General features: G+C 46.3%; 4 protein-coding genes across 4 annotated transcripts; 1 reads left to right on the top strand and 3 right to left on the bottom strand.

Moving 5' to 3' along the window:
- Positions 1 to 10,959: 10,959 nt before the first annotated feature.
- SERLADRAFT_444125 (uncharacterized protein) lies at positions 10,960 to 11,278 on the bottom strand (the record flags this gene model as incomplete). The annotated part of the gene is made up of 2 exons (XM_007324768.1): positions 10,960 to 11,144; positions 11,200 to 11,278. 2 exons carry the CDS (start codon positions 11,276 to 11,278, stop codon positions 10,960 to 10,962), a joined length of 264 nt encoding a protein of 87 aa, XP_007324830.1.
- Positions 11,279 to 13,388: 2,110 nt separating this feature from the next.
- On the top strand, positions 13,389 to 17,331 carry SERLADRAFT_454315 (uncharacterized protein; the record flags this gene model as incomplete). The annotated part of the gene is made up of 18 exons (XM_007324767.1): positions 13,389 to 13,434; positions 13,703 to 13,778; positions 13,856 to 13,894; positions 13,964 to 14,136; positions 14,210 to 14,353; positions 14,440 to 14,497; positions 14,557 to 14,603; positions 14,663 to 14,750; positions 14,806 to 14,838; positions 14,896 to 14,996; positions 15,051 to 15,138; positions 15,199 to 15,287; positions 15,371 to 15,520; positions 15,574 to 15,876; positions 15,931 to 15,993; positions 16,050 to 16,154; positions 16,202 to 16,627; positions 16,692 to 17,331. The coding sequence occupies 18 exons, from the start codon at positions 13,389 to 13,391 to the stop codon at positions 16,742 to 16,744; spliced, it is 2,082 nt and encodes a 693-aa protein (XP_007324829.1).
- Positions 17,332 to 18,279: 948 nt separating this feature from the next.
- On the bottom strand, positions 18,280 to 18,651 carry SERLADRAFT_404302 (uncharacterized protein; the record flags this gene model as incomplete). Its single annotated transcript, XM_007324766.1, has 1 exon — positions 18,280 to 18,651. A coding segment is annotated over one exon (329 nt), but the record flags the coding sequence as incomplete, so codon positions are not given.
- Positions 18,652 to 21,521: 2,870 nt separating this feature from the next.
- SERLADRAFT_481120 (uncharacterized protein) lies at positions 21,522 to 22,906 on the bottom strand (the record flags this gene model as incomplete). Its single annotated transcript, XM_007324765.1, has 4 exons — positions 21,522 to 21,577; positions 21,628 to 22,506; positions 22,564 to 22,661; positions 22,711 to 22,906. The coding sequence occupies 3 exons, from the start codon at positions 22,763 to 22,765 to the stop codon at positions 21,724 to 21,726; spliced, it is 936 nt and encodes a 311-aa protein (XP_007324827.1).
- Positions 22,907 to 24,627: the final 1,721 nt, after the last annotated feature.

Here is a 24,627-nt window from a genome sequence, read left to right as displayed (position 1 = left end):
CTTCTTCCAAAGCGCTCCTGTCCCAAAGGCACTCACCGGACACCTAGTAGTTCTATGTCAGTGCATATGAACATCGTCCTCCCCTCCACGCCGACGTCAAACATTTCTGAAGTGGTCGCAATCTCGTCGGCTCAATTCCCAGTCCAAGTCCAGCATCCACCAAACTAGAACCTTCAAAGTGCTACCTGACATAGCCAAATGTTGTCCACCACCCCAATGGCAATCCAGGGATCTAGACATCTAACCGCGAGACACAAGCTTTGTTTTTCGTACGTCCGTGCTGTCCTGCATTTGTTTCAACCACTGGGACAATCCATACGGCTAATTTCTACTCGAGAAAGACAAAATGTGTATACTCTCATAAATTGCATTTCGGGGCGAACCAAGATCAACTTCGATCTAGCTTTTTTTCATGGCACGTAGCTATAGTAGAACCTCTGCGTGCTCTTGGACATCGCACTTTATAACGTCACCAGTAATCCTAATCAATGGACCACTGCATTAAGACTTAGGAATCTACTACGCGTCTGCTTTCAAGAGATTGGGGTGACGGAAGGACAATATGCATCTGGACTGGATTATATTACAAGCTCTCGATGGTCGGCGCGCTGACCTTGTTGACTCGACGACCTACGGACTCGCAGGTCTCCATTGGACGAGACTCATATTCGCATTCAGTTATCCGCAACCGCTCTCTCCGTAGAACCATACATATAGTCGGAGCTGACTTTATGACATATGCTCTTCGATCATGTGTTCAGTACTGAAAGCCTATCACATAATTCCTCGATACAGGGCCTTCATCACCCACTAAGACCTGTGATATTTGACAAAATCGGAATTCTAATGCTCTTCTTAAATTTCACATTGAATTTGCCGCGAGCTGGAGAGCCCAAGGTTCGCATGCGATCTTGGTACCCTCATCTTTGTCATGCTTGCCCGTGTACCTGCAACATGGAGGTCAAAGCCATTCAATCATTTATATTTGTGGTCTTTTGGCGGGTTGTCGCTTGCCATCAGCCTGATCTATTATATCGTCTAAAGCAAGATGGTCCCTCACCCAATTACATTGATATACAATTTACTCACTTCGAACGGTTAGTTTATTCTAGATCTTCAAACCCTCGTTTTGTATCATGACTCATGGCATTGATATACGACCAGAACTGTATATTACACCCTTAACGGAAAATGGTAGCTTCACCTGCAATGGGTGAAGGAGGGCAACACCTTCGAGTTCAGGAGACGCTGTGATCAAATGATCTTTGTCCAATGTAGGCTCGGACTGCTAAACCCGAAAATTATGGTCCACACCGACATGAGCACCTTCCAGAAGTGCTGTCGCTCAAAATGGTCTCTCATACGCATAATGATCCTCCATTGCTGACATCCAAATCCTTGTTTTCGGATCTCTTTTACATTTGTGGCGTCGGTTGGTGGATGCCTATCCTCAATGCGCCTTGTTACACGCATTGACACAGTACTTTGGTTTAGTGAGTATTTACTGTCTGCAAAGTACGACGCTAGTACTACTCTTAATAACTACCTAACCACTGTTCACTATTCGTATCGACGCACTCAAAATCTCACTTACCCTTACAAGATTAAATATACCTTGTCCATAGTAAATCACAGATCACATCTTAGCACGACTATTTGTCTGTGCAGGTGTAGAAATATAGAATACTTTCTCACAAACCCAGGACTCTTAGAAAGCCTACCGTAGAGTCCGTTTGGGAACTCTTGCCAGCGCTTTTCCGGGAGCTTTAGCCTGATAGCTTTCTCCACAGCCATCTGTGCCGCTATGCCGTCGCGCCACCCATTTGCACTCAGACTCATGCCGCAACCTACACCAGTCGCTCACCATGAAGAGGAAGGTATCCGCCTCTTTGGCAGCTGAGGGACCTCCTTGCAAACAGAAGTGCCATCGCTATTCACTCAGGATGATCCACAATCAACCGGTGTCGATGATGAGAACTGTTGTTAGAAAACCACACACAAAACAAACTAACACACAATCCTCCCAGATTCCACGGAACTTGTTTATGGGCTTTGCCTCCTAGAACAGTGGAGTGGTCTGGTTGTTCGTGGGGTGGTACGTATAAAGATCCTTCAAAGTAAAACCCAGAGGTGTATGAGTGTGGGTTTTGAGGAGGAGGGATAGTTGAGTTTATAGAAGGATAGGGGCTTTGTGACGAGTATAGATGAGCACTACCTTGCTAATCGTAGCACAAGGTAGGTTTGAGAACAACAAGGATGACGAGGTGATGAGGTTCCCAGTGATAGCAGGCTCCTGACGCACAAACTGTAGTGCTCAGAAGGACTCTAATCGAAGGGGATGACAATCACTTTCAAAAGTGACGAGTGACGATGACAGCAGTTAACAGTGGTAGAAGTGGGAAGTGTTGTGACCACACTGGATCACAAGTAGCAGAGTAGTGAACTTGAGAGTAGAGAAGAAGTCTGAATTCGAGTTCTTGTTGTTGTTTTTTTTTACAAGGTAAAATACAGGGGTTTATATAGTAAAAGAAAAGTAGGCTATGCACAGTATAGCTGTGCAAAAAGAATGAGAAAGAATATGAAGGAAGGAATGTACGCTGACGAATCCTGCGTAGGTAGTACAGGATAAGATTGTCAAAAAAAGGAAAAGAAAGGGATAGAACAATAAATGCTGTGAGTAATGTCACAGGTTTGTACAGCCATAAAGTAAAGTCCAATAGCAAAAGGAGAGCAGGAAAATCATGATGTCATGGGAAGATGCAGTAAAAAAAAGGGCAAGGCAAAACACTATCAGTATCAACACAGTTCCTTTATTGTCAGTCAGGCATTCTAAAAAAATATGTGTCCATAAAAATGATTCAAAAATCAAAAATAATCGCACTGTAAATGAATGTTCTGCTGAAGAAAAAGAAACTGGAGCCACCGGTCCACCACCTAGTCCAAATCTGACAGTTCCATGGCCTTACCAATAGACTGGTTGTGTTGGACCACCTGATCAAACGAGGGAGGGAGAGGAGTAGTTCCAATTTGGAACAAGTGAGTCCCAGGCAGCGTGTGGTAGGTGTAGCTGTAGCGAAGACGATGGACAAATGATAAGTGTACCCAAGTGAATGGGACAGCAATGAACATGGGCAACGCAAGGGGATGAACCTTCTCCAGCTCAAAAACTACCCACCCACGCTCCAACCAGGCAAGACGAGCGACCGATGTTTTGATAGTATATGATGGCAGATCGACATCATGAAGATGGACCTGTTGCCCTATTTGGACCGGCCGCCGGGGCTTTGCTGATATCAGCAGTGGCACGTGGTAGTCAACGGATCGGCGACGGAAGCGGATAGGAAGTGGTGACATCAGAAATGGTGGGGGTGCAAATAAGATGAGGAGGAGGAGGGTGGAGGTGATGGAAAAGTGGATTAGAATGGGGATCCAGAAACGACCATCAGGTGAGAATAAAAAGGAGAGGAAGGGGCCCATGGTGGGGCTAGGCAAAGGAAGGGGAGTAAGGGAAACGACAAAAAGCGAGGGCGCAATGCAATGTGTAGCCAGTGGTGACGCAAAAATTTGCCGAAATGCCGAAATGCGGAAAGTACCGGATGGAAAAGCAAAGGTGAGTGTGACTGGATTGCCTAATAGAGGTGGTGCTGATCAGCCACAAGTTCGAAAAGGGCAATATTAATTACTATTCCACGTAGCACTGTGCCTGTGTGGCGCAAAGGCGAGTCTTTTTGAATATTCACTTCGTTATTGACACCTGTCCATGCTACCAATCAACTTTGGTGCATGACAACGCATGATTTTGATAGAGATGAAGAGAAGAGTATTGAAGTGCCATGTCTTGGGAGGAAAACATGCAGGAAAGATGGCTTTTATTCCACGCCTCACATTAGAACCTTCATCAGAAGAATTGCCCATCAAGCTATCACATCATCAATTCCCTGTCCGTGTTACCTTTGCCATGACCATCAACAAGTCTCAAGGTCAACCAATGACACAGGTTGGGCTGGATTTACGTGTTTTCACATGGGCAACTTTATGTTGCATTGTTTTGCTGCACTTCAGGAGAGAGAATAAAAGTGCTATTTGTGAGGCTATGAGAAGGCTATAAAAGAGATGTTCTGATGGTTTAATATGAGTATAATGATATAATGAGAACTGTAGAGTAGACAGACATACCTCAGTCTTATTATCAAGAGACTGAGGTTTGTATAAGGTAGAATGCTACGAGTTTTGGAGTAAGCGTGGAAAAGATTAGCTTATGTAATGTCAAAGAAAAGCGGTCAATTCATGAAGAAAAGGAAGGTAGAATAGGAAAGAGAGAATTATATCTATAGAGTGAGTGTAATATACCAACACACCCCCTCAAACCAAGCACAGTCCCATCAAATTATTGAAGAATTCGAGTTTTGGACAAGCCCAGTGGTTTAGTCAGCGTGTCGGCAGGCATATTGTCTGTTGGGCAGAATATTATTTGGATGAGGTCTTGCTCTATTACTTTTCGGACGAAGTGAAAACAAATATCAATGTGTTTGGTTCGAGTGTGGTACACATTGTCCTTGGATAGCTCAATTGCACCACGGTTGTCGCAGTAAAGGATAGTGGGATTTTTTATTTGGATTGCGGTAACCTCTGCCCACATTTGGTGTAGCCATATGGCCTCCTTTGTCGCATTGGAGAGTGCTATATATTCGGCCTCTGTTGTGGATAGTGCAACTATGGGTTGAGTTTTCGAGTTCCATAAGATAGCACCACCATTTATGCAAAAAAGATGGCCGGAAATCAAGTGACAATGAGTATGTGATGCAAAATCAGCATCTGAGAAGCCTACAAGGCCTTTGTCTGTTTGTCCAATGACCAGACACAGGTCTCTTGTGGCTTTGAGATAGCAGAGTACCCTTTTAACAGCTTGCCAGTGTATGGGCTGCAGAACTGTAAAAAATGTGAGAGTGATGACACCGCAAAGCATATATCTGGTCTTGTGCATAGTGCAGAATACATTAGCAAGCCAATGGCTTGCCTGTACGGTACATCATGTATCTCTAAGTTTTCGTTTGAATTGGCTGTAGGTGGCTTATTGCTCGTCAGAAGGTTTCTAGGCTCCATTGGAGTTGTGGTTAGTTTGCAGTCTGACATGTTGAAGCAGGATAGGATGGTGTCAATTTGGGCTTGTTGGCCTAATGAGATGTTTCTGGTTTTGCGGTAGCGCTTTATTTTGATACCGAGGAGCCAGTGAATGTCGCCCAAGTCGGTAATGCCATATTCCTCTTTGATGCCGCATTTAAAATCCTCAATTACAGCTTTGCTGGTGGCAGCTATGAGCATGACATCTACAGATACAGCGACTATAATACCACTGTTGGATGTGTAGTGTATGAATAGAGCATGGTCGTAATGCAACCGTTTGAAACCAAGTCTGGCGAAAGTCTTGGTCAGTTTTGCATACCATTCTTTCCCAGCTTGTTTGAGGCCATAAAGGCCTTTCTTTAGCCTGCATATAAGTCCTCTTTGGTCGTCTTTTAGATAGTGAGGCGGCGGATACATGTAGATGGCTTCATTGATGTTGGCATTGAGATAGGCACTTTTGATGTCAATTTGCTGGATTTCCCAGTCTTGGGCAGCTGTGTGAGCAAGAACCAGTCTATTTGTTGTCATCCACGAAACGGCCGAGTAGGTTTCAGTGTAGTCTAGTCTGTATATCTGACCATTTCCGTTTGTGGCGGGTCTTACTTTGAATTTAATAATTTCTCCGCTTGGTCCTCTCTTGATGCGAGGTACATAGTGAGATCTGATTATGTTAGCAAGAGGAGGCGGCTTGATGAGTTCCCAGGTCTGTAGCCTTTTGATCTGCAAGATTTCATCTTGTATGGCCTTGAGCCATTCTTCGCGGTGAGGTCCTTTCAAGGCCTCATTGATGGTGGGAGTGTCGCTCTCAGTGCGACTAGCTGTGGTTGTGGCTGCACTCCAAGCGCTGAGGTAAGCGCTTTCGCTGCTATTCTCGTTGTCTGAGTCAGCTGATTGCTTTGTTGCTGCTGCTGCTGCGGTGCGGCCCTCGTGTAGTGCCTTGTAGAAGCCTGCAGGCTTCAGTTCTCCTCTTCTCCGTTGTTCTGCAGGTGCAGGATCGGGTTCTAGAGGTTGAGGAGGGTTGAGGACAGCTGGAGGAGGGTGTTGGATGTTGTTTGGAGGCGGCTGGACAATGGGATTGGGATGGATGGCGTTGGGATGGATGGCATTGGGATGGATTAGATGAGGCTCAAGTTGCGGCTGGGGTGATTGTGGCCAAACAATTGTTGGTGCATCGTCAACAAATTCATTTTGTAACTTGCTGATTGGTTTAGGACATTTTCAGAGTCTTCTGATGGGTCCACAAAAACGCAAATGTCGTCGTTGGCATTTTGGCCTGGAATAATGTGTTCGTTCGGATTGAATATAACATCCCATTCTACTGATACGGTGTGTTGTTCTGGCCAGTAAACTCTGTGACCTTTTGACTCATCATCATGACTAATCCATTTTCCAGCCTTTGCGTGCCAATCTAGCTTGCCTGCGTCAATTGTCTTGACATAGACTGTACATCCAAATTCATGCGTTTTGCTAAGGTTTGGTTTTGTACCGTAAGCTTTTTCATACAGTGTTTTACCATCATTTGCTTTGGTAGGTACTCGATTTTTGATCCATACAGCGTGCTTTAACGCCTCGCTGTTGATGATGAGAACTGTTGTTAGAAAACCACACACAAAAACAAACTAACACACAATCCTCCCAGATTCCACGGAACTTGTTTATGGGCTTTGCCTCCTAGAACAGTGGAGTGGTCTGGTTGTTTGTGGGGTGGTACATATAACAATCCTTCAAAGTAAAACCCAGAGATGTATGAGTGTGGGTTTCGAGGAGGAGGGATAGTTGAATTTATAGAAGATAGGGGCTTAGTGACAAGTATAGACGAGCACTACCTTGCTAATTGTAGCACAAGGTAGGTTTGAGAACGACAAGGATGACGAGGTGAAGAGGTTCCCAGTGATAGCAGGCTCCTGACGCACAAACTGTAGTGCTCAGAAGGACTCTAATTGAAAGGGATAAAAATGACTTCAAAAGTGGGAAGTGACAATGACAGCAATTAACAGTGGTAGCAGTGGGAAGTGTTGTGACCACACTGGATCACAAGTAGCAGTAAGAAGTGGACTTAAGATTAGAGAAGAAGTCTGGAATCGAGTTCTTGTTGTGTTTACAAGGTACAATACAGGGGTTTATATAGTAAAAGAAAAGTAGGCTATGCACAGTATAGCTGTGCAAAAAGAATGAGAAAGAACATGAAGGAAGGAATGTACACTGATGAATCCTGCGTAGGTAATACAGGATAAGATTGTCAAAAAAGGAAAAGAAAGGGATAGAACAATAAATGCTGTGAGTAATGTCACAGGTTTGTACAGCCATAAAGTAAAGTCCAATAGCAAAAAGAGAGCAGGAAAATCATGATGTCATGGGCAGATGCAGTAAAAAAAAGGGCAAGGCAAAACACTATCAGTATCAACACAGTTCCTTTATTGTCAGTCAGGCATTCTAAAAAATATGTGTCCATAAAAATGATTCAAAAATCAAAAATAATCGCACTGTAAATGAATGTTCTGCTGAAAAAAAGAAAATGGAGCCACCGGTCCACCACCTAGTCCAAATCTGACAGTTCCATGGCCTTACCAATAGACTGTGTGTGTTGGACCACCTGGTCAAACGAGGGAGGGAGAGGAGTGGTCCGAATTTGGAACAAGTGAGTCCCAGGCAGCATGTGGTAGGTGTAGCTGTAGCGAAGACAATGGACAAAAGATAAGTGTACCCAAGTGAATGGGACAGCAATGAACATGGGCAACGCAAGGGGATGAACCTTCTCCAGCTCAAAAACTACCCACCCACGCTCCAACCAGGCAAGATGAGCGACCAATGTTTTGATAGTATATGATGGTAGATTGACGTCATAAAGATGGACCTGTTGCCCTATTTGAACTGGCCGCCGGGGCTTTGCTGATATCAGCAGTGGCACGTGATAGTCAACGGATCAGCGACGGAAGCGGATAGGAAGTGGTGACATCAGAAATGGTGGGGGAGCAAAGAAGATGAGGAGGAGGAGGCTGGAGGTGACGAGGAGGTGAACTAAAATGGGGATCCAGAAACGACCGTCGGGTGAGAATAAGAACGAGAGTAAGGGGCCCATGGTGGGGCTAGGCAAAGGAAGGGAAGTGAAGGAAACGACAAAAGCAAGGGCACAATGCAATGTGTAGCCAGTGGCGACGTGAAAATTTGCCGAAATGCCGAAATGCCGAAAGTACCGAATGGAAAAGCAAAGGTGAGCGTGACTGGATTGCCTAATAGAGGGGGTGCTGATCAGCCACAAGTTTGAAAAAGGCAATATTAATTACTATTCCATGTGGCACTGTGCCTGTGTGGCGCAAAGGCGAGTCTTTTTGAATATTTACTTCATGATTGACACCTGTCCATGCTACCCATCAACTTTGGTGCATAAAATTGCCCCATAGCGTTTTAGGCATTCTGGCACCGAGTAACATGGCCCTAGCACATTCAACTAGTGTACAGTTTAGACGTTCTGATACACCATTTTGTTGGGGCGAGTCATGAGTGGTGAGTTCCCAGATAGTGCCTTGTTTTTGCAAGTGCTGATCAAAATTATGGCTAGTGTATTCGCCACCTCGGTCAGATCTGAGGATTTTGACTTTGACTCCGTCTTTTTGGGTGTCGAGCCAGGCCCCAAAGTCTGTGTTTTTTTGAAGGACTTTGTCCTTTTTGGCCAGTAAACAAAGGTGGGTTTCCTGGCTGTAGTCATCTGTGAGTGTTAGTATGTAATGCTTTCCCTTTAGGTCTTGGACTATAGCTGGTCCTCAGAGGTCCGAGTTCATCCTTTGACTGTAAGTTTTGGCTCGAGTATAGCTTATTTTGGAAATGGTTTTCTGATTGTTTTTGCATGGATGCAGGTTTCACAGAAAGCTATAGCTTCTGAGTAATGAAGAATAACTCCTTCGCTAGTCCAGAATCAATGAGGTGTTTGAGCAATTTATGAGCTATATGGCCCATATGTCGGTGAAAATCATTGATGGATAGAGTGTTTGTGAGATAGGCCCCTCTTTTATGATTCTCACTGACACCAGATATGTTATATAGGCCTTTTGATTCTGGTATTCGAGCTATGGTGCGACAACCAGGTGGGGGCGAGTGAATCTCGCATATGCCTCCACCTATGTGGACAGAATATCCGGCCTTGTCCATGCGACTAGCAGATATTAGCGTTGAGGCCATTGTGGGACAGTGTAATGTGTCTTTCAATATGACACGAGAGCACTTGTTTCCATTAGATAGGTTGACAGTGACGTCGCCCTTGCCACAGGCATACATTATATCACCATTTGCTGCATTTATGGGTATAGGATCAATTGGAGTGTATGATTGGAATCTGTGACGATCCGGGCAGAAGCGGTCTGTTGCACCACAGTCAAAAATGGCTTCATTAGCGCTATTGTGAGTTTCAGCTTTGTTTGCTGAAGCTGTAGCCTGTGAACTGACAGCAAATGCATATATCTCGTCATCCTCAGGTTTAGCAGCAATTGTGGCTATATGTGCAGTAGCTACAGTATTGGCTGCTTGTGGGGTTTGCGGAGGATTTGTCTGATTGTCCTTAGGTTTGATTTTGTTTTTAGGACCATGACCCTCTCGGCCTCCGCCAGGTGCAAAGCATCTTTCAATGGTATGGCCCATTTTAACAGGACATTTAGGATTAATAAAACTAAGTGAAACTCAGCCGCTACCCGAGAGGCTATAGAAACGACTTTATTATTTACCTAAGTGAAACTACAATAGATGTTAGTTTAAGGTGATCTCTAATAAATGTAATGTAACATACCTCAGCCGCTGCCCGAGAGGCTATAGAAACGACTGAGGTATTCCTATACTAAACCCCCTACTACTTATAGTCGGAGGTGCTACTTGCTACAGTATAATGACTCCTAGGAGTACAATTGCGCTCCTAGGAGAACAATGGTTACTCCATGGAGTGGTGGCTATGCTCCATGGAGAACAATGGCTGCTTTGGCAGAGACTGGGTTTATCCGGTTTTGTCAAGGATTGCTACATTTGTATCGCTTGTGCAGTTCGGCCTTGCAATCCTTCCAGCTTGATTTGGCCATCATGGCTGTCATGGATTTGGCTTGGGCAGAGATGGATCGAGTATCCACTTCTTCAGTGACATGGGTGATTATGTCTGAGGATGAAAGCTGATTTTTGATATGCAAGCAGCAGCTAGGATCAATGAGAGTAGCGGGCGATAAGAGTCTGGAAGGGAGGACAACAACATAGCAGAGAAGTCTTTCTCCTCGACTGTTGCTCCCATGCCTGCTAATTGTTCTCGGAGTGTTAGCATGTCTCCTATATGAGTGCAAATATTGGTTGTTTCCAGTGCACTTCATATTTTGTAAGCGGCATCTGATGTCAATCTGCATCACCTCAGTTTTGCCTTCATGCACATGGCATATTGCAAGCCATATTTTAGCGGCCGAACTCTTGTCCTGGATTTGGATGAGAGTTCTGTCATGTATAGTTGAAAAGAGCTGTTGTGTGACGAGACATTCTTTTTGAGTGTAATCATCAAATTTGTTTTCATAGGTTTCTATGTCTTCCTCCTTAAGAGTTGTGCCGTCGGATTTTGTAGATATGCCATTAGAATCCCTTGTATATATAAGAGGATCAGGCTTTCGAGCAGTTCCGGACAAGTGTCTGGTTAGACCTCGGGCACCGACAGCCACAGATACACAAGACTTGTATGTTACCCAATTGGAGCCATCCTTGGCCAGTTTGGGTACAGTGAATGTCGAAGCTGTAGAAGACATGTCGAGTGAGCTGGCAGGGCTCATAACCTGTGAGGCTATGAGAAGACGTAGTTCGCAGACCACTACATTTGCATATCTACGTTATAACATCTGTAAGAGGCGTGGAAGATATTTCCTCGTTATCTTTAGATTTGGCTGGACCTGACTTGAAGGTGGCCCATCGTCCGTCTCTGATATGCCCCTTGTTGAGAAGTGTCTGCTTCACATTTGCAAGGTTGATGCCTTTTAGTTGAGAGGTTACGTGGTCCAGAAAGAATTTGACTGAGACTGATGTCTGTATTGGAAGGAGGGAGGTTGAGTGAAGCGTTTTGTGTACTAGTAGTCTTATCCAGGCCTGTAGCGACCTGCTCCGAACCAGTACCGGAGATAACGGCCGGCAATTCGGGGCTAACCATATGGGGAGCTTATCTTCACGCCCCTGAATTTTCTGGAGAGATAGTGACGAGCGCAACACGAACAGCGGTTCGAATCACCATATAACACGCAAATGTGGACATGGATCGCATCACCTCTCACTCACCCCGCCCATCCCTCACAGAAAGGACAAGTTCGCAGCGGTCCCAGCGGTCCCTCTCGACTCTACGTGCAGTTATGTCGTCGTTGTCTGGCATGGACTCGCCCTTGAGACTCGACAGAACGAACAGCAACAACGGTAACAATCAGAGGGAGCAGACCGAGGGGACGATGAGGACAAATGGCGTGCTCGACGGCCACGATGTAGCTCACCCCTTTCCTTCACCGCGCGATGATTCACCGTTGTCCAGAGCAGGGTAAGCCATCTCTATATTTTACTCAATTATGTATTCTCAATCACCCTATGATCAACTTACCACATCCTTCTTCAGTTTATTACAGCCAAGAAGCCATGTCCCCTCTTACGCACGTTCACTTGTCATGGCCCATTCCCAGGGTGACATTCGTACAAATACAATGCAGCTCTCCAGCTACGTTGTTTCTTCACCCCTCAATCCTGAACGCGACGACTTCATTTTTCCTTCAGCTGTTCCCAATAGTGATAACATGCCACCGCCATCCGCATCTCCTCCTGCTGTTTCGTTCGTTCCCGCCACGTCTTTCGGACCCGGTACTTCCTTTGCCCCGTCGTCGCATCTCTCAAAAGTCAGCTCAGACCTCTCCTCATCCACCTCCACCCTTTCTTCAGCGGAAAATACGGCAGATAATGGCGTGCGCGTAGCTAACATAGACCAAGAGCACGGCCGTGGAAATCTCACGCCAAGGGGTACCAACATTCACATACAACCGGTCGCTCCATCGGGTCTCTCCATCCTCCTTGCACGTCACGCGTCTGGTACCTCCACACCAACGGGGACTCGTTCTAGAAGCAAATCGACTCACCGTTCTTCAAGTCCCACGCCGACCGCGGAACATCCACGTACGCACCTTCCTGAGCGCGTCGTTACCGGGTCAAGTGATCTTGTCGCGTCTCTGCCCGAGGGTCCTCGACATATCTATGTCCAGGGTCAGCACGAGATTCCAACTGAATCAACGCATCTTCTTTCTGGGTCTTCTTCGCCAGGTGTGCCCTCTGGACATGGCAATGGAAACGGCACATTGAATGCTCATCCTGCCTACGTTAATGGCAACGGCGCTATGCGCCCCTCCATTGCATCTTATTTAAGTCACCCGAACAAGACCCCACATACAATGTTCGATCGCCTTCAGGGTTGCTTTTACTCGATCACGGGCCCGCAGTCCGATTCCGTAAGAACAGTTGTGGAGCGGATTGCGTCTACAGTCACGAGGTCGCTTCCTGCAGTCACTCTAGGGGTGCTTCTCAATGTTCTTGACGGCGTTTCGTGTATGTGTTTCTACCTTCCATTCAAACCACATTACTGATATCTCCGCTTTATCATTATGCTTCTCTGGGTTCTGTACCTGTCTGTGTTGCTATGACGCAATTTTGGTGCTCTGGTGACATGTTGATGCAATACGATTACCGATGGTCGCAGATGGCATGATCATCTTCCCAGCGTCTGGTATCTTCACCAGTTTTGGTGGAATGGGCGTATCGATGTTTTTTGTGTCGTGAGTTGTTGTTTCTGTTTCGGCGGATATCCGAGGTCTTATTGCTGATGTTTTTGCACTCTTTTTCCCATCATCTCCACTCTTTTGATTTTGAAATACATGATCAAACCGGACGACGCTTCTAACTCCTGTGCTGTTCCTGTATGTTTACCAGGACGGTTATTTCGCAGCTGGTGTATACCTTTGGGGGTAGTGGATTTGCGGGTGCCAATGGAAGCATGATGATTGAAGTTGTGGTGAGTATTCCTGTTGAACTGGTTTTCTCTTTCACTGCGCAGAATTTCCATTTCGCATAGATGGCAGCTATTCTTCATGATACTCTTGAAGCTGTGCCGTTTCTCCCCCATACTATTCACATATCACTGAAGAAGAAGATGCTGATTATATTCTCAGCCGTTCTTCCACATTCTAGCCAACAGCATTGCGGGCCAAATAGGCGAAGAAAATGTTCGCGAAGTGATGGCAACTACACTTGCTGCTTATGCGCTCTCTTCCATCTTGACTGGTAAGCGTACATATGTTGTTCTTGTTCCGCATACTTTACACCCTTCGCCGAATTCGTGTGTTCTGTCCTTGATCAACGTAGTTGGACGTTTTTAGATGATATAAGCTGCTCTTCGATAGACAGGTATCTGACTTTATACACTTTATACGCATATTCTTTAGACCATACTTCGTTTCACGCTATTGGCATGTAATATTCTTTTTTTTCAAAATCGGCTCATTTCTATCTTAGCCCCTCTTTCCACAACTAATCATTGTCCACCCCTTAGGCTTGTCGTTCTTCCTTCTTGGCTGGCTACGCTTAGGTGTTCTTATCGGATTCTTTCCACGGCATATATTAGTCGGGTACGTTTGCTACTGACTGGTTTAGATCTTCTACCTGACACAGTACATATGAATTATTCACTGATGCATGTCCATAGCTGTATCGGTGGCGTTGGAGTGTTCCTCATCATAACAGGGTTAGCCTAAGAATTCCAACCTCAACTTATTCCGAAAAATGATTGCCTGAATTGTCTTACCCTTACTAGACTCGCAATCAGTACACGCATCTCTGACGATGAACTCACACTCACACTTTCCACACTCCGCTTCTTTCTCCTCAACACGCATTCTCTCACTCTTTGGGTCCCACCCTTCTCACTCGCAGTTCTCCTACGCCTCATCACGATGAAATGGAGACATCAGCTCGTTTTTCCACTCTGTAAGTGCTTTTTACTCGGCCTTGCGAGATATTTGGCAGGAAAGAGCAACGGTGACGAACATTACTTTCCTAGACTTTATAGCCATCCCGACAGGTTTCTATATCATCGTAGCCGCTGCTCAATTGGATCTCGGCGTCCTCAGAAGGGAAGGGTGGATTTTTGAAGTGGCCGAAGCTTCTCAAGATGTATCGTGGTACCAGTTTTACACATATTTCGGTACGCACCCTTTCAGAGATAGCCGTTGTTTGGTGGAACATGAAAAATCTGTTGATATTGATGCATTAACTTGACCTCCCTGTTAGATCTCAAGGCTATCCGATTTGGGCCTCTGTGGTCGACGCTACCAACTCAGTTTGCGCTGTGAGCAATTTGTGTGTTTTTTTTTTTATACAAAGCATAATTTATGCTTGATACAATAGGCTGTTCTTCAACATCTTGCATCCACCTCTCAACGTACCCGCTCTATGTGAGTCTACGGTGTAGGAGCATATCCATGAGAAGTCAACTCAACCATCCCACATGTAGCCGTCTCTCTCGGTGTGGACATCGATACGAACAAGGAACTTGTTGGTCACGGGTACTCCAACCTCCTTGCTGGGTTCCTAGGCACTGTGTTTGTACCTTTGCTGATTGCTCTTGTTGTCGCAAGTTCCTGATCTTCCTCTCAGCCCGAACTACCTTGTATACGTCAACACACTGCTGTACGTGGTACTTCAGTTTATCTTATCACGCTCTACACTGATAAAGTGGGGTAATAGCTTTTATCGTGTAGGAGGGACCACTCGCATCGCGGGCTTTCTCCTTGTTTTAGCCAACATTGCATTGCTCCTTGTAGGCACAGGACCTATTGCATATATCCGTAAGTTATCAATTTCCGCAATTATCTCAGTGCCTACACTTTGCTTCAACACAGCTGTTATGGTCGTTGGTTCACTCATATTTGTGCTTGGTATTGACCTTGTGAAGGAGGCGTTGTGGGACACCAGACATCGTGTGAGCAGGTATGTGATGCACATATTGAAATTCTCTTCGTAAGAATGATGTCATGTCCTATATCACAGATCCGAGTATATCACGATTATCAGCATTATGATATGCATGACGGCGTGGGATTTCGTGATTGGTGTGTTGTTTGGAATCGTTATTAGTTGTGAGTCTGCGCCAGTTGCGTTTTCTTCTGTAGAGAATGGATTCATCTGTATACTCATCTTCCTGTCGTGATGTCTACAACAGGCTTCTTTTTTGTAGTCCAAAATTCCCAGCGAAAGAGCATCCGTGCCTGTTACACGGGGGACACAGCAGTGTCTACCGTTCGCAGGCCAGCAGCGCATCGAGCGTACATACGTGAGGCGTCCAAGCAAACCATGGTCCTTCGTTTACAAGGTAGCGCCTGTCAATTTGCATCAGTTTCATAAATGTTCACACACTCTTGACAGGTTTTCTGTTTTTTGGAACTATTGCTCACGTTGAAGATACGATACGATCATTTGTCGATGACCCTGCGTGGAAGCTCAACCCCGTGCGTTTCGTTGTGGTCGATCTCTCCCTTGTCGCTGGTGTGGATATGTCCTCTGCCGAAGCTTTCGTCCGAGTACAGCGCCTCCTAGCCGCAAAACAAGTTGTGCTCGTATTTTGCGGTATTCACATTGATTCACCAATCATGAAAGCACTCCAAAGCGTTGGTGTGCTAGGGGAAGATTACGTCGAAGTTTTTGAACTCTTTAATGATGCTATGGAATGTAAGTATAGCCGCACTTCTTTAACGTAAACTGATTACAGTTTACGTGCATTAGGGACCGAAAATGCATATCTACGTGTGTGGTTCAGGTCTCAGAAAATGGAAACCACCCCTGTCGGTAAGTTTTCAAAATTGTAATCGCATATTTCCAGCGCAGTGACGGATTTGCCCCAGTCCTTCCCGGAAGGCAGGACGTTGGTATCGGTATGGATCACTCTTTTGCTAGCTCACCTAGACACCTTCAGCTTCGCGACTTGGGTGATCGTACCATCGCACAAGGTGATTGTCGGATTTCACGAATCGGCCAACCCTGAATAACGATATAGCCGCAGACTTTTTAAGTCCAAATACGACTTCAGAACCTCACAATACGCTCATAAAAGCCTTTTCATCTTATGATGAAGTCAATTTAGACATCATTCGCAAACTCGCACCCTATTTCGAGCGTATGTCCGTACCTGAAGGGCTTGTGCTATGGGACCAAAATGACCAGCCCGATGGGCTATATATTATTGAGTCGGGCGTACTACGTGCAACGTATAAGTTTGCCACGCACACTCCTGATATTGAGCAGTCTATGGTTCCTGGGACCTTGGCTGGAGAGCTTTCTGCTTTATCGGGGATGCCGCGCAATGCGAGGGTAGTGGTGGAGCGGCAAGGAGTGCTGTGGAAGCTTAGTACAGACTACAGGCAGAAATTGGAAAGGAATGACCCACAACTAGCACAGATATTTGTGCAGCTCGTGCTCAAGGGTGCGTCCACCTTTGGTTTCATTACTCGTTGCTTTGGATTGAGTGCGTGTCTCATTTTTTATAGCTGCAAAGATAGACAACGACATTCTGCTAGCAGCGCTAGCAACGAGGCAGTGAGATACTACATCACGAAAATTTACGAAGACCTAGTGGTAAATTATGGCTTTTTTAAATTTTGATTACGATACCAGTTACCAGATCTAAACCTTTATATCATAGATAGCGTACATATGAGCGTACAGTCTGAATGCTACATCGATAAACATGTACATAACAGTAGGAAAAAACAGTATTTTCAGGGGTAGAGACGCGCATCTCGATTTTGTATCTCTCGTAGAACTTGTTGGAAGCGAAGCGACCACCATCCACGCTGCTCCCTCTCCTGCTGTGTGAAGTCGCCAGCATGGCCTTGCATGGCCTCATGAATCTGAGCGGATGGACTTTTTGGAAGTGGAAGTCCTGAAGCAAGGATCGAAAGAACTGGTTGACGGTCGTACGGTTCTGAGTATGGATCAGGGCCGTGAGCCAAGTAAGTCCTTCCATGTGATGGAAGCGATAACGACTTGAGAGTGGACTGACAAGACTGCTGGAGAGGAGATAGCCAATTCCTTAACGTACGACGCAGCGAAGAAGATCCCTGGACGTCGTTCCGAGTGTCATCGGAAGGCCAGCCGCCCTCAGGAGATAAAGAGACAGTCATCATGGATGGGCTGTCTTCAATCACACCCGATTCAAGCTCTTGAACAGTCAAAGGAAGAAGGTCAAGGGTAATGGTGGGATGGTGGTCTGCAGTAAAACATCAAGTATGTAACACAGCCACTATAGAAGAAAACTTACCTGTCCCATCGCAAACAGCGAACACTCTGGATATTCCTAGCCCCTCCAGTAAGCGGAAGTTTACGGCTTCGTCCTTCTGAACTTGGCGACTCGATGAATGACGACGATTGATAGGTGATAGAAGGAGGATAAGATCAGTAAAAACGAAGACTTGGATGCTTTCAAACCTAGTCTCGGAAAAGCTAGTGATAGATGGAGCCTTGTCACGATAATTATAGGGTAATGCCATCTGGATATCGAAGGATGAAGAGGCTGTCCTAAACGATTTCAAGGATGTTGCTGTCGAGGTTGTCGATCTCACCGATCCAGATCGTCCACGGCGACCTTTCACCGCATTGACTAGTTTCGTATTGCGCCCTGCCAGCTCACCGCATCGACCAGATTTATCATTAGTGGCTTGGAGAGTGATATCCATCACAGTAGCTGAAGAGTCAAAGGAGTCAATAGTAATTGGAGGTCTGTCGTCGGTAGTAATCCGAGTACAGCGCAAAGAACCATGCATCAGGAGTCGTCGTTCACGTTTTGCTAGCCTTGCTGACTGTAGACCTTGGATACGAGAAGAGATCTCCTTGACAAATTCGTACTCGTCTTCTCGATCCTTCACTTCACTAAGAACACGGATTACGAGATTCAAGGAGTGAAGCACTGAGAATGCGGAAAGGTAGTCTGGGTGCTTTTTTGGTGTCAATTTCCACAAACGCTTAATGAATATGTTAGACTTTCCTCAAAGTTCCGTGCTATAATTAAAATTACTTACTCGAAAGAATTCGGGGTACTGCGCCAAACGATTTACAGGCTCAACCAAGTACTTTTCCAAGGTCCAACCATTACATTGGCTAGAGCTCTCTTGGATCTTGACGAAATCACCGAAATCGCTGTCTTCGTCAGTGACAAATTTTTCGATCAAACTTGCTACGAACTCCAGTCTCACGAGATACGGCTGGTAGATTTCGAGCCTTGGGACAAATGGCCTGATAGAGCTAGACATAAACTGTAACATGGGAGTTTGAGCATTCCGCCCATCAAGCAAAGCGGACAATAATTGCGAGTGTAGGTGGACAATATCTTCCAGCCAATCGAACAGGCGTGCAACGTCTGATGGAACGCCGCTAACCCACATTTTGCTACGCTGTATTCGTAAAGGGCGAATGAAAATGCGAACCATGGTCTGCATCTGGGTCACAAATACAGTCTCCGTCTGCGTCAGCTCCCAGATAACCTCTTGGCGCTGCATCTCCTCTTCCCCATACTTTGTCGAAAGGGTGTCTCGAAATGTCTCCCATGTCTCCCAATCCTGGGAAGAGTTACGTGAGTGAGAGCTTTCCGTCTGTACTGACTGTCGGCAAGACGATGTTTGAGATAACGTATACGATGGACATGAGCTATGCGAAGTAGACAATTCTGAGCTTTGCGACAAATCGTTGCTTTGAGTATAGCGATGATTACGCTCAGATGAGAGCCGCGGTTCATAACCCCCTTGGCTGTGTAGGTATTCTTCGGAGCTTTCCTCTGCTCGAGCCTGGTCACCTAACTGTTTAAAAAGAGAACCTGCGGTAACAGTGAGATCGTTACAGTCTTCCTGCCAAAAATCGCTGTCTAAAGAAGACATGTTACTATCAGCATGAGTGAGTTCTTCTCCTTGTGCATCTGCACCATAGCCTGAGAGTGATGGCGGTATGCCGAAGGCTTGTCTTTCACGAGTCGCCGCTGCACTAGTTATAGCCATGAGACGCGACAGCTCAGAAGAATATCTATGTGCGTCGGTTTCATTCATCTTATTGGGGGGACCGTCACCGTCGTCCGAAGCAAAAGATAACGGACCTGACATCTGATACACCGAGTGGCGCTTTAAAGCTGGAGGAACTGCGACGCCTGGGCCGTGTCGGATGATGGGTGACCTTGAATTAGCACGCAAAGCGTGCATGTCGTGTTCCACGTAGCTAGAAACTAATCAGGTGTAGTAAGTTTATGAAACAAAATTGCTAATGGACGTGAAGTGTGCTGGCGCTGACCTTGTTGTTCATATGAACATTCACTAGTACTATCTGTCGATACCACAAACCGCGGTATAGCCCCGCCTCGCGGTGTCCCATCGCCACACTCTGCTTCACTGACATTCGCATCTGCACGCTCATCGTCATCTGATGAATACTCAGATACAGATTCATTGCCGTCGTTGGACAGATCTCGTTCATCAACGCTGGCGAGTCCTGCGACGAACTCACCCGAGGCAAAACCATCTTCTCCAAAATAATTACCCTCTTCGTTTTGTGTATCATGTGGTCGTGGTTCAAAATACGATCTTGTATCTGGGCCATCCACGATACCTCTTAGAGCTTCTTGACGTTTGGTATTGGTCTCCACAGCTTCCGAGTTCGCGAGAGACGCCCTCGTCCTCACTTGTTCCATATCTATATCCATATTGAGTGTGCTTGATTGTACTTGTTCATCACGATCAGCGATACTTGATCTGAAACCAGCGCGAGAGCTATCAGGTTCATTGTTTTTTTCGTCTGGTGTCCGTAAGCCCGCATCAACGAATATACTCTTGAACTTCGTGCTGTAGTCCGCAAATCCAAATCCTAGCCCAAACCGGCTTTGCTTCTTTTCAACTTCGTCAACTAGTCGATGCTGACGAACTGAAAACGTGGGCAATTTTGACTTCTTGTCCGGGGCTCTCTCAACCTGATTACTCTCAGAGCTCGACGAAGGCGTGACAATGCCATTCGTAATTACCAACTTCCTGCGCTCCCTCATCTCGACTTCAAATCTACTCTCAACCTCAGAGTCATTATCTTGCATGGACGATTTTTTGGATGAGCTGTAAGGGCCAGGCGTTGACGGATAGGCAATGCGCCTCGGAATGTTTGAGCTCATAACGTTCGGCTGAGGCGTCAATACTACAGAATGTCCAGACAAAGTCGGATGTTTTGGGACAGTACCAGGATCTGTACGAGAACGAGCCCTTGATGTACGACGAGCAGGCTCGACACTGTTAGCCGCCAAAGGCGTCTTTACAGACGACGACGACGACGACGACCTTCCATCACTAGTGCCTTCGTCCCGTTTTCTGTCATGTGAAATTGAGCAAGCCTGGGTGGACGGTTTCTTAGTGGCGTTAACGCCAGATTTCCTTGATCGAAGAGACATGTCGTGAGACCCTGCAGACGCAATAGCGGCAGAGCTAGAACCCGATCGACGGCTTTGGGTATGGCTGAATGCGGGTGATTGGAGGTGCGGTTTTAGAATGGGCTTTGGTTTTAACTTTGGTGTAGGTGGGTTCACACGCATGGATGAGGTTGTAGAGTCAACGCTTCTCGCGGGATCATGGTGGATATGGTTCATTGGCGTAGACTGGGAGTTGCGCGAATGCTGGCGCGAGTCGGATGAGTTTGCGAGTGAAGAGCAGGAAGAGATGGAGGAGCAATTGGCAGATCCCGTACGATCCGCATCGACGCCGCCAGAAGCCAACGATGGAGAGAACATGCCTGAAGGAGGCCTAGTCATGCGATCAACGGTATCCCGTAGAGATGGAAGCAGCTGAGCTTCTAACATGCCCAAGCCCTCGATTTGGCTCTTGCGCTTACTGCGGACAGACTGAATAGACAAGCGATTCGCACGAGCTGATGGTGCATCGTGATTGAACGAATTGGGACTGAAAGACGAGGCCTCTGAAGGCGATGGATGCCCTGAGTGACCAGTGGGCGTGGTCATGTTTTTCCAAGATGGGCTGAGTGCACTGGAGCTGGACATCGAGTTACCACCATTTGCTACAGCTTCTTTAATATCATATGAAGGTCTATTGACGTTGACAGGATACGGTATGCCAGCGGCAGCAGCATAGTGAGATGGTGGCAGGAAGGGATGAGGAGATCTGGGTTGAAGACGGGCGGGAATTGCTGGCGAGCGGGTTTTTGTTCGAGAACGAGAGTGCGACATGGCGACGACGTTAGTGACCTTGAACGTTCCACCCAAAGTAGGAACGCGTTTATATCACGTGCATTGATTTTCTACTTACCTTTTTAGGATGCCTCTTTCTTGCCAGTTATCAGCGAATGAAACTCACTCCAAAAAACTCACGTAATTTATACAACAAACAGCTAGTGATTTGCACTAGGTTTTTTTGTCAGTTTCAGCAAATTATGATAGAAAGGTCCACCCACTGATCATAGGAAGTAAAGAACTTGAAATCAAAAGCGGATGTCCAATACAACACTAATGAATTACATACCAAAACAGTTGTGCTCGACATTATTCCTTCAGTTTTCAGTTCCCAGCCTTGCGTTAAGCCATCTCGCAACCTCTTCTCCCCACTCCTCTCCTTGACCAGACCCTAATGCCCAATTAGGGCTGATATGATTATGAGCCTCGCCAACGATCTTCTTCACTTGTTTACCAAGCCGTCTTTCTAGGTCTTCTTTAAGACACGCCCCCGTCATCTTTAGCCAACCCGGCTCTCTCTCCGCCTCGACCAAAAGTATCTCAGGAAGGGCCTTCACCTCCTCATCCGATAGCAAGTTAAACAAAGCTCTTGGCTCTCTCTCCCGCATCAGCTCTGAAGCACCAAAATAAAATCTCAGCGGACCCTTCTCCAAATCAGTCCCAGGAGGATTGAAGAACCATGCACCAGCACTGAATATCAAGCCCTTCAGGGGAGGCACAGTCGGCCGAAGATCGGGATATAGAGTCATGATCTTGAGGTGAACAGACCCAGCAGAATGGCCCATGACGAACATGTATTCAACGTCTGGTTCTATGGACGGGGTGCTAATTGTCTGTGCATTTTTCGATACCCAGGTTATAGCATCACGGACATCCTCAGATGCTGCGGGGAAACGCACTTCGGGGACGAGACGATAGTCGGGGATGATCGTGATGAAGCCTCGCTGGGCGAAGAAGGAGCCGAGGGAGCGATAACCCATTGAGTATGGTTGTGGCAAGATACGTGAGCCAGTGTTGAATCCACCTCCGTATATGAAGAATAATATGGGCGTCTTTGCGTTAGCAGTAACAGACGGTTGGTTAGGATAGTAAACGTCTAACTTTGAGCAACGAAACACTGTAAGACTATAGGTGACACTTTGACAAGAGGAACGTACGTAATGTCTATAGCGTTCGCCATACTGAAATTCCTTCTTCTCGATCTTTTCTATCTCAGTCCTCCTCTCTTCCAACAGTGGGACAAATGCACTAAGGGCTGTCCGTGGGATAAGATAGAGATGCAAGGGATGAGAAGTAAACCGTACTATAGAGTGAGATTTTCCCGATATCCGTCTCCTTGTTCTTTGCGACGAGGTCCATTGTTAAGTTCGATCAACAAAAAAAGTGAGTAAGAGTCAGAACAAAGTGAACAACTTCAACGAGTGGACGACCACTGTTCTGAAAGCACTGCAAATTCATAGATATGGTTTGATGCCATATGGGCGGTCAATTCTGGGACCCGCAATTATCCGAATCACCATCAACTGGTCATATGTTTTTACGGTGTTTATAAATAGCCCTATGGGCATCCGGTACCCACATCAGGAAATCAAGGAGAGTCTTAGAGCATGTATAGTCTCCTATAAGCAGACCATCGATCCGGAAGGGAGAAGTTCCGGAAAAGAAGGTCTGCCGCGGTTGGCGAGGGTTCAGGCCTTTGGTCTCAAGCCATCGGCGATAACGGTTTTATGATGTACTTTACCTTAGTAATACAAACACGTGCTGAAAATTGTGGTATGGCGCTGCGATAAGATCAAGAGATCAAGCCCCTATTGAGAGAATCTACTCTCATAACGAAACATGGCGGACAATGCTCATTGTCTCGGTCATACAATTTCAGTCCCTAATCTTTCTAGTATTCCTCCATTCCCTCAGACACCAATATCAACCCCTATCAGCTCAGCTCGTAGCCACTCTGAGTCTCAATCATTGCCCCTTTTCTTTCAATCAACTCCCCACCCCATTCCTTACTCAACCCAACACACCTACACCATCAAGGCCAACGCCTCAAGCTGGTTCCCAGCATAAAACACGTCAGCAGAAAATACAACTCATTTTAGATGTAATTGATAAACAGGCTCACTGGACTTTTGCTCAATTATTGCATGAGGTTTTCTGCATGAAAGAAGATGATGGTATTAAGATCTCTCGTAGCCGCCAACACGCTAGTGCAGTGAGTTGATTTCTAGGGGGCCGCAACTCACATTTACCCGCCCATATCTTGCAATTATGGTTCAATCATCCTGATGGTTGTCCGAAACTTAATCAAGACATCAGCTCGAACACTATGTACTCACCAGAGACTCCTTACCTAGCTATTAGATTCTTCGATTATGACTCGTACTCGAAGGTTCAGACAGTTCAGGTTAGGTTGCGAGGTGGTTGTAGCTGTCGAGAAGAAGAGGAAGCGATAGTGACCAGATTACCCCCCACTAAGGAGAGAGGGCTAGGTAATTTCGCAAGATGCTAGGTTAAGTTAACCTAGCTATTAGATCCTTGGATTACCACTCGTACTCAAAGGTTCAGACGGTGTCATGCACCAAAGTTGATTGGTAGCATGGACAGGTGTCAATAACAAAGCGAATATTCAAAAAGACTCGCCTTTGCGCCACACAGGCACAGTGCCATGTGGAATAGTAATTAATATTGCCCTTTTTGAACTTGTGGCTGATCAGCACCACCTCTATTAGGCAATCCAGTCACGCTCACCTTTGCTTTTCCATCCGGTACTTTCCGCATTTCGGCATTTCGGCAAATTTTTGCGTCGCCACTGGCTACACATTGCATTGCGCCCTCGCTTTTGTCGTTTCCCTTACTCCCCTTCCTTTGCCTAGCCCCACCATGGGCCCCTTCCTCTCCTTTTTATTCTCACCCGACGGTCGTTTCTGGGTCCCCATTTTAGTTCACCTCCTCGTCACCTCCACCCTCCTCCTCCTCATCTTCTTTGCACCCCCACCATTTCTGATGTCACCACTTCCTATCCGCTTCCGTCGCCGATCCGTTGACTACCACGTGCCACTGCTGATATCAGCAAAGCCCCGGCGGCCGGTCCAAATAGGGCAACAGGTCCATCTTCATGACGTCGATCTGCCATCATATACTATCAAAACATCGGTCGCTCGTCTTGCCTGGTTGGAGCGTGGGTGGGTAGTTTTTGAGCTGGAGAAGGTTCATCCCCTTGC

Source organism: Serpula lacrymans, assembly GCF_000218685.1.
Source record: "Serpula lacrymans var. lacrymans S7.9 unplaced genomic scaffold SERLAscaffold_22, whole genome shotgun sequence".
In the NCBI taxonomy this organism is placed as follows: domain Eukaryota; kingdom Fungi; phylum Basidiomycota; class Agaricomycetes; order Boletales; family Serpulaceae; genus Serpula; species Serpula lacrymans.
The sequence above is the reverse complement of the archived record's forward strand: the minus strand, read 5'-3'. Positions and strand labels throughout refer to the sequence as shown.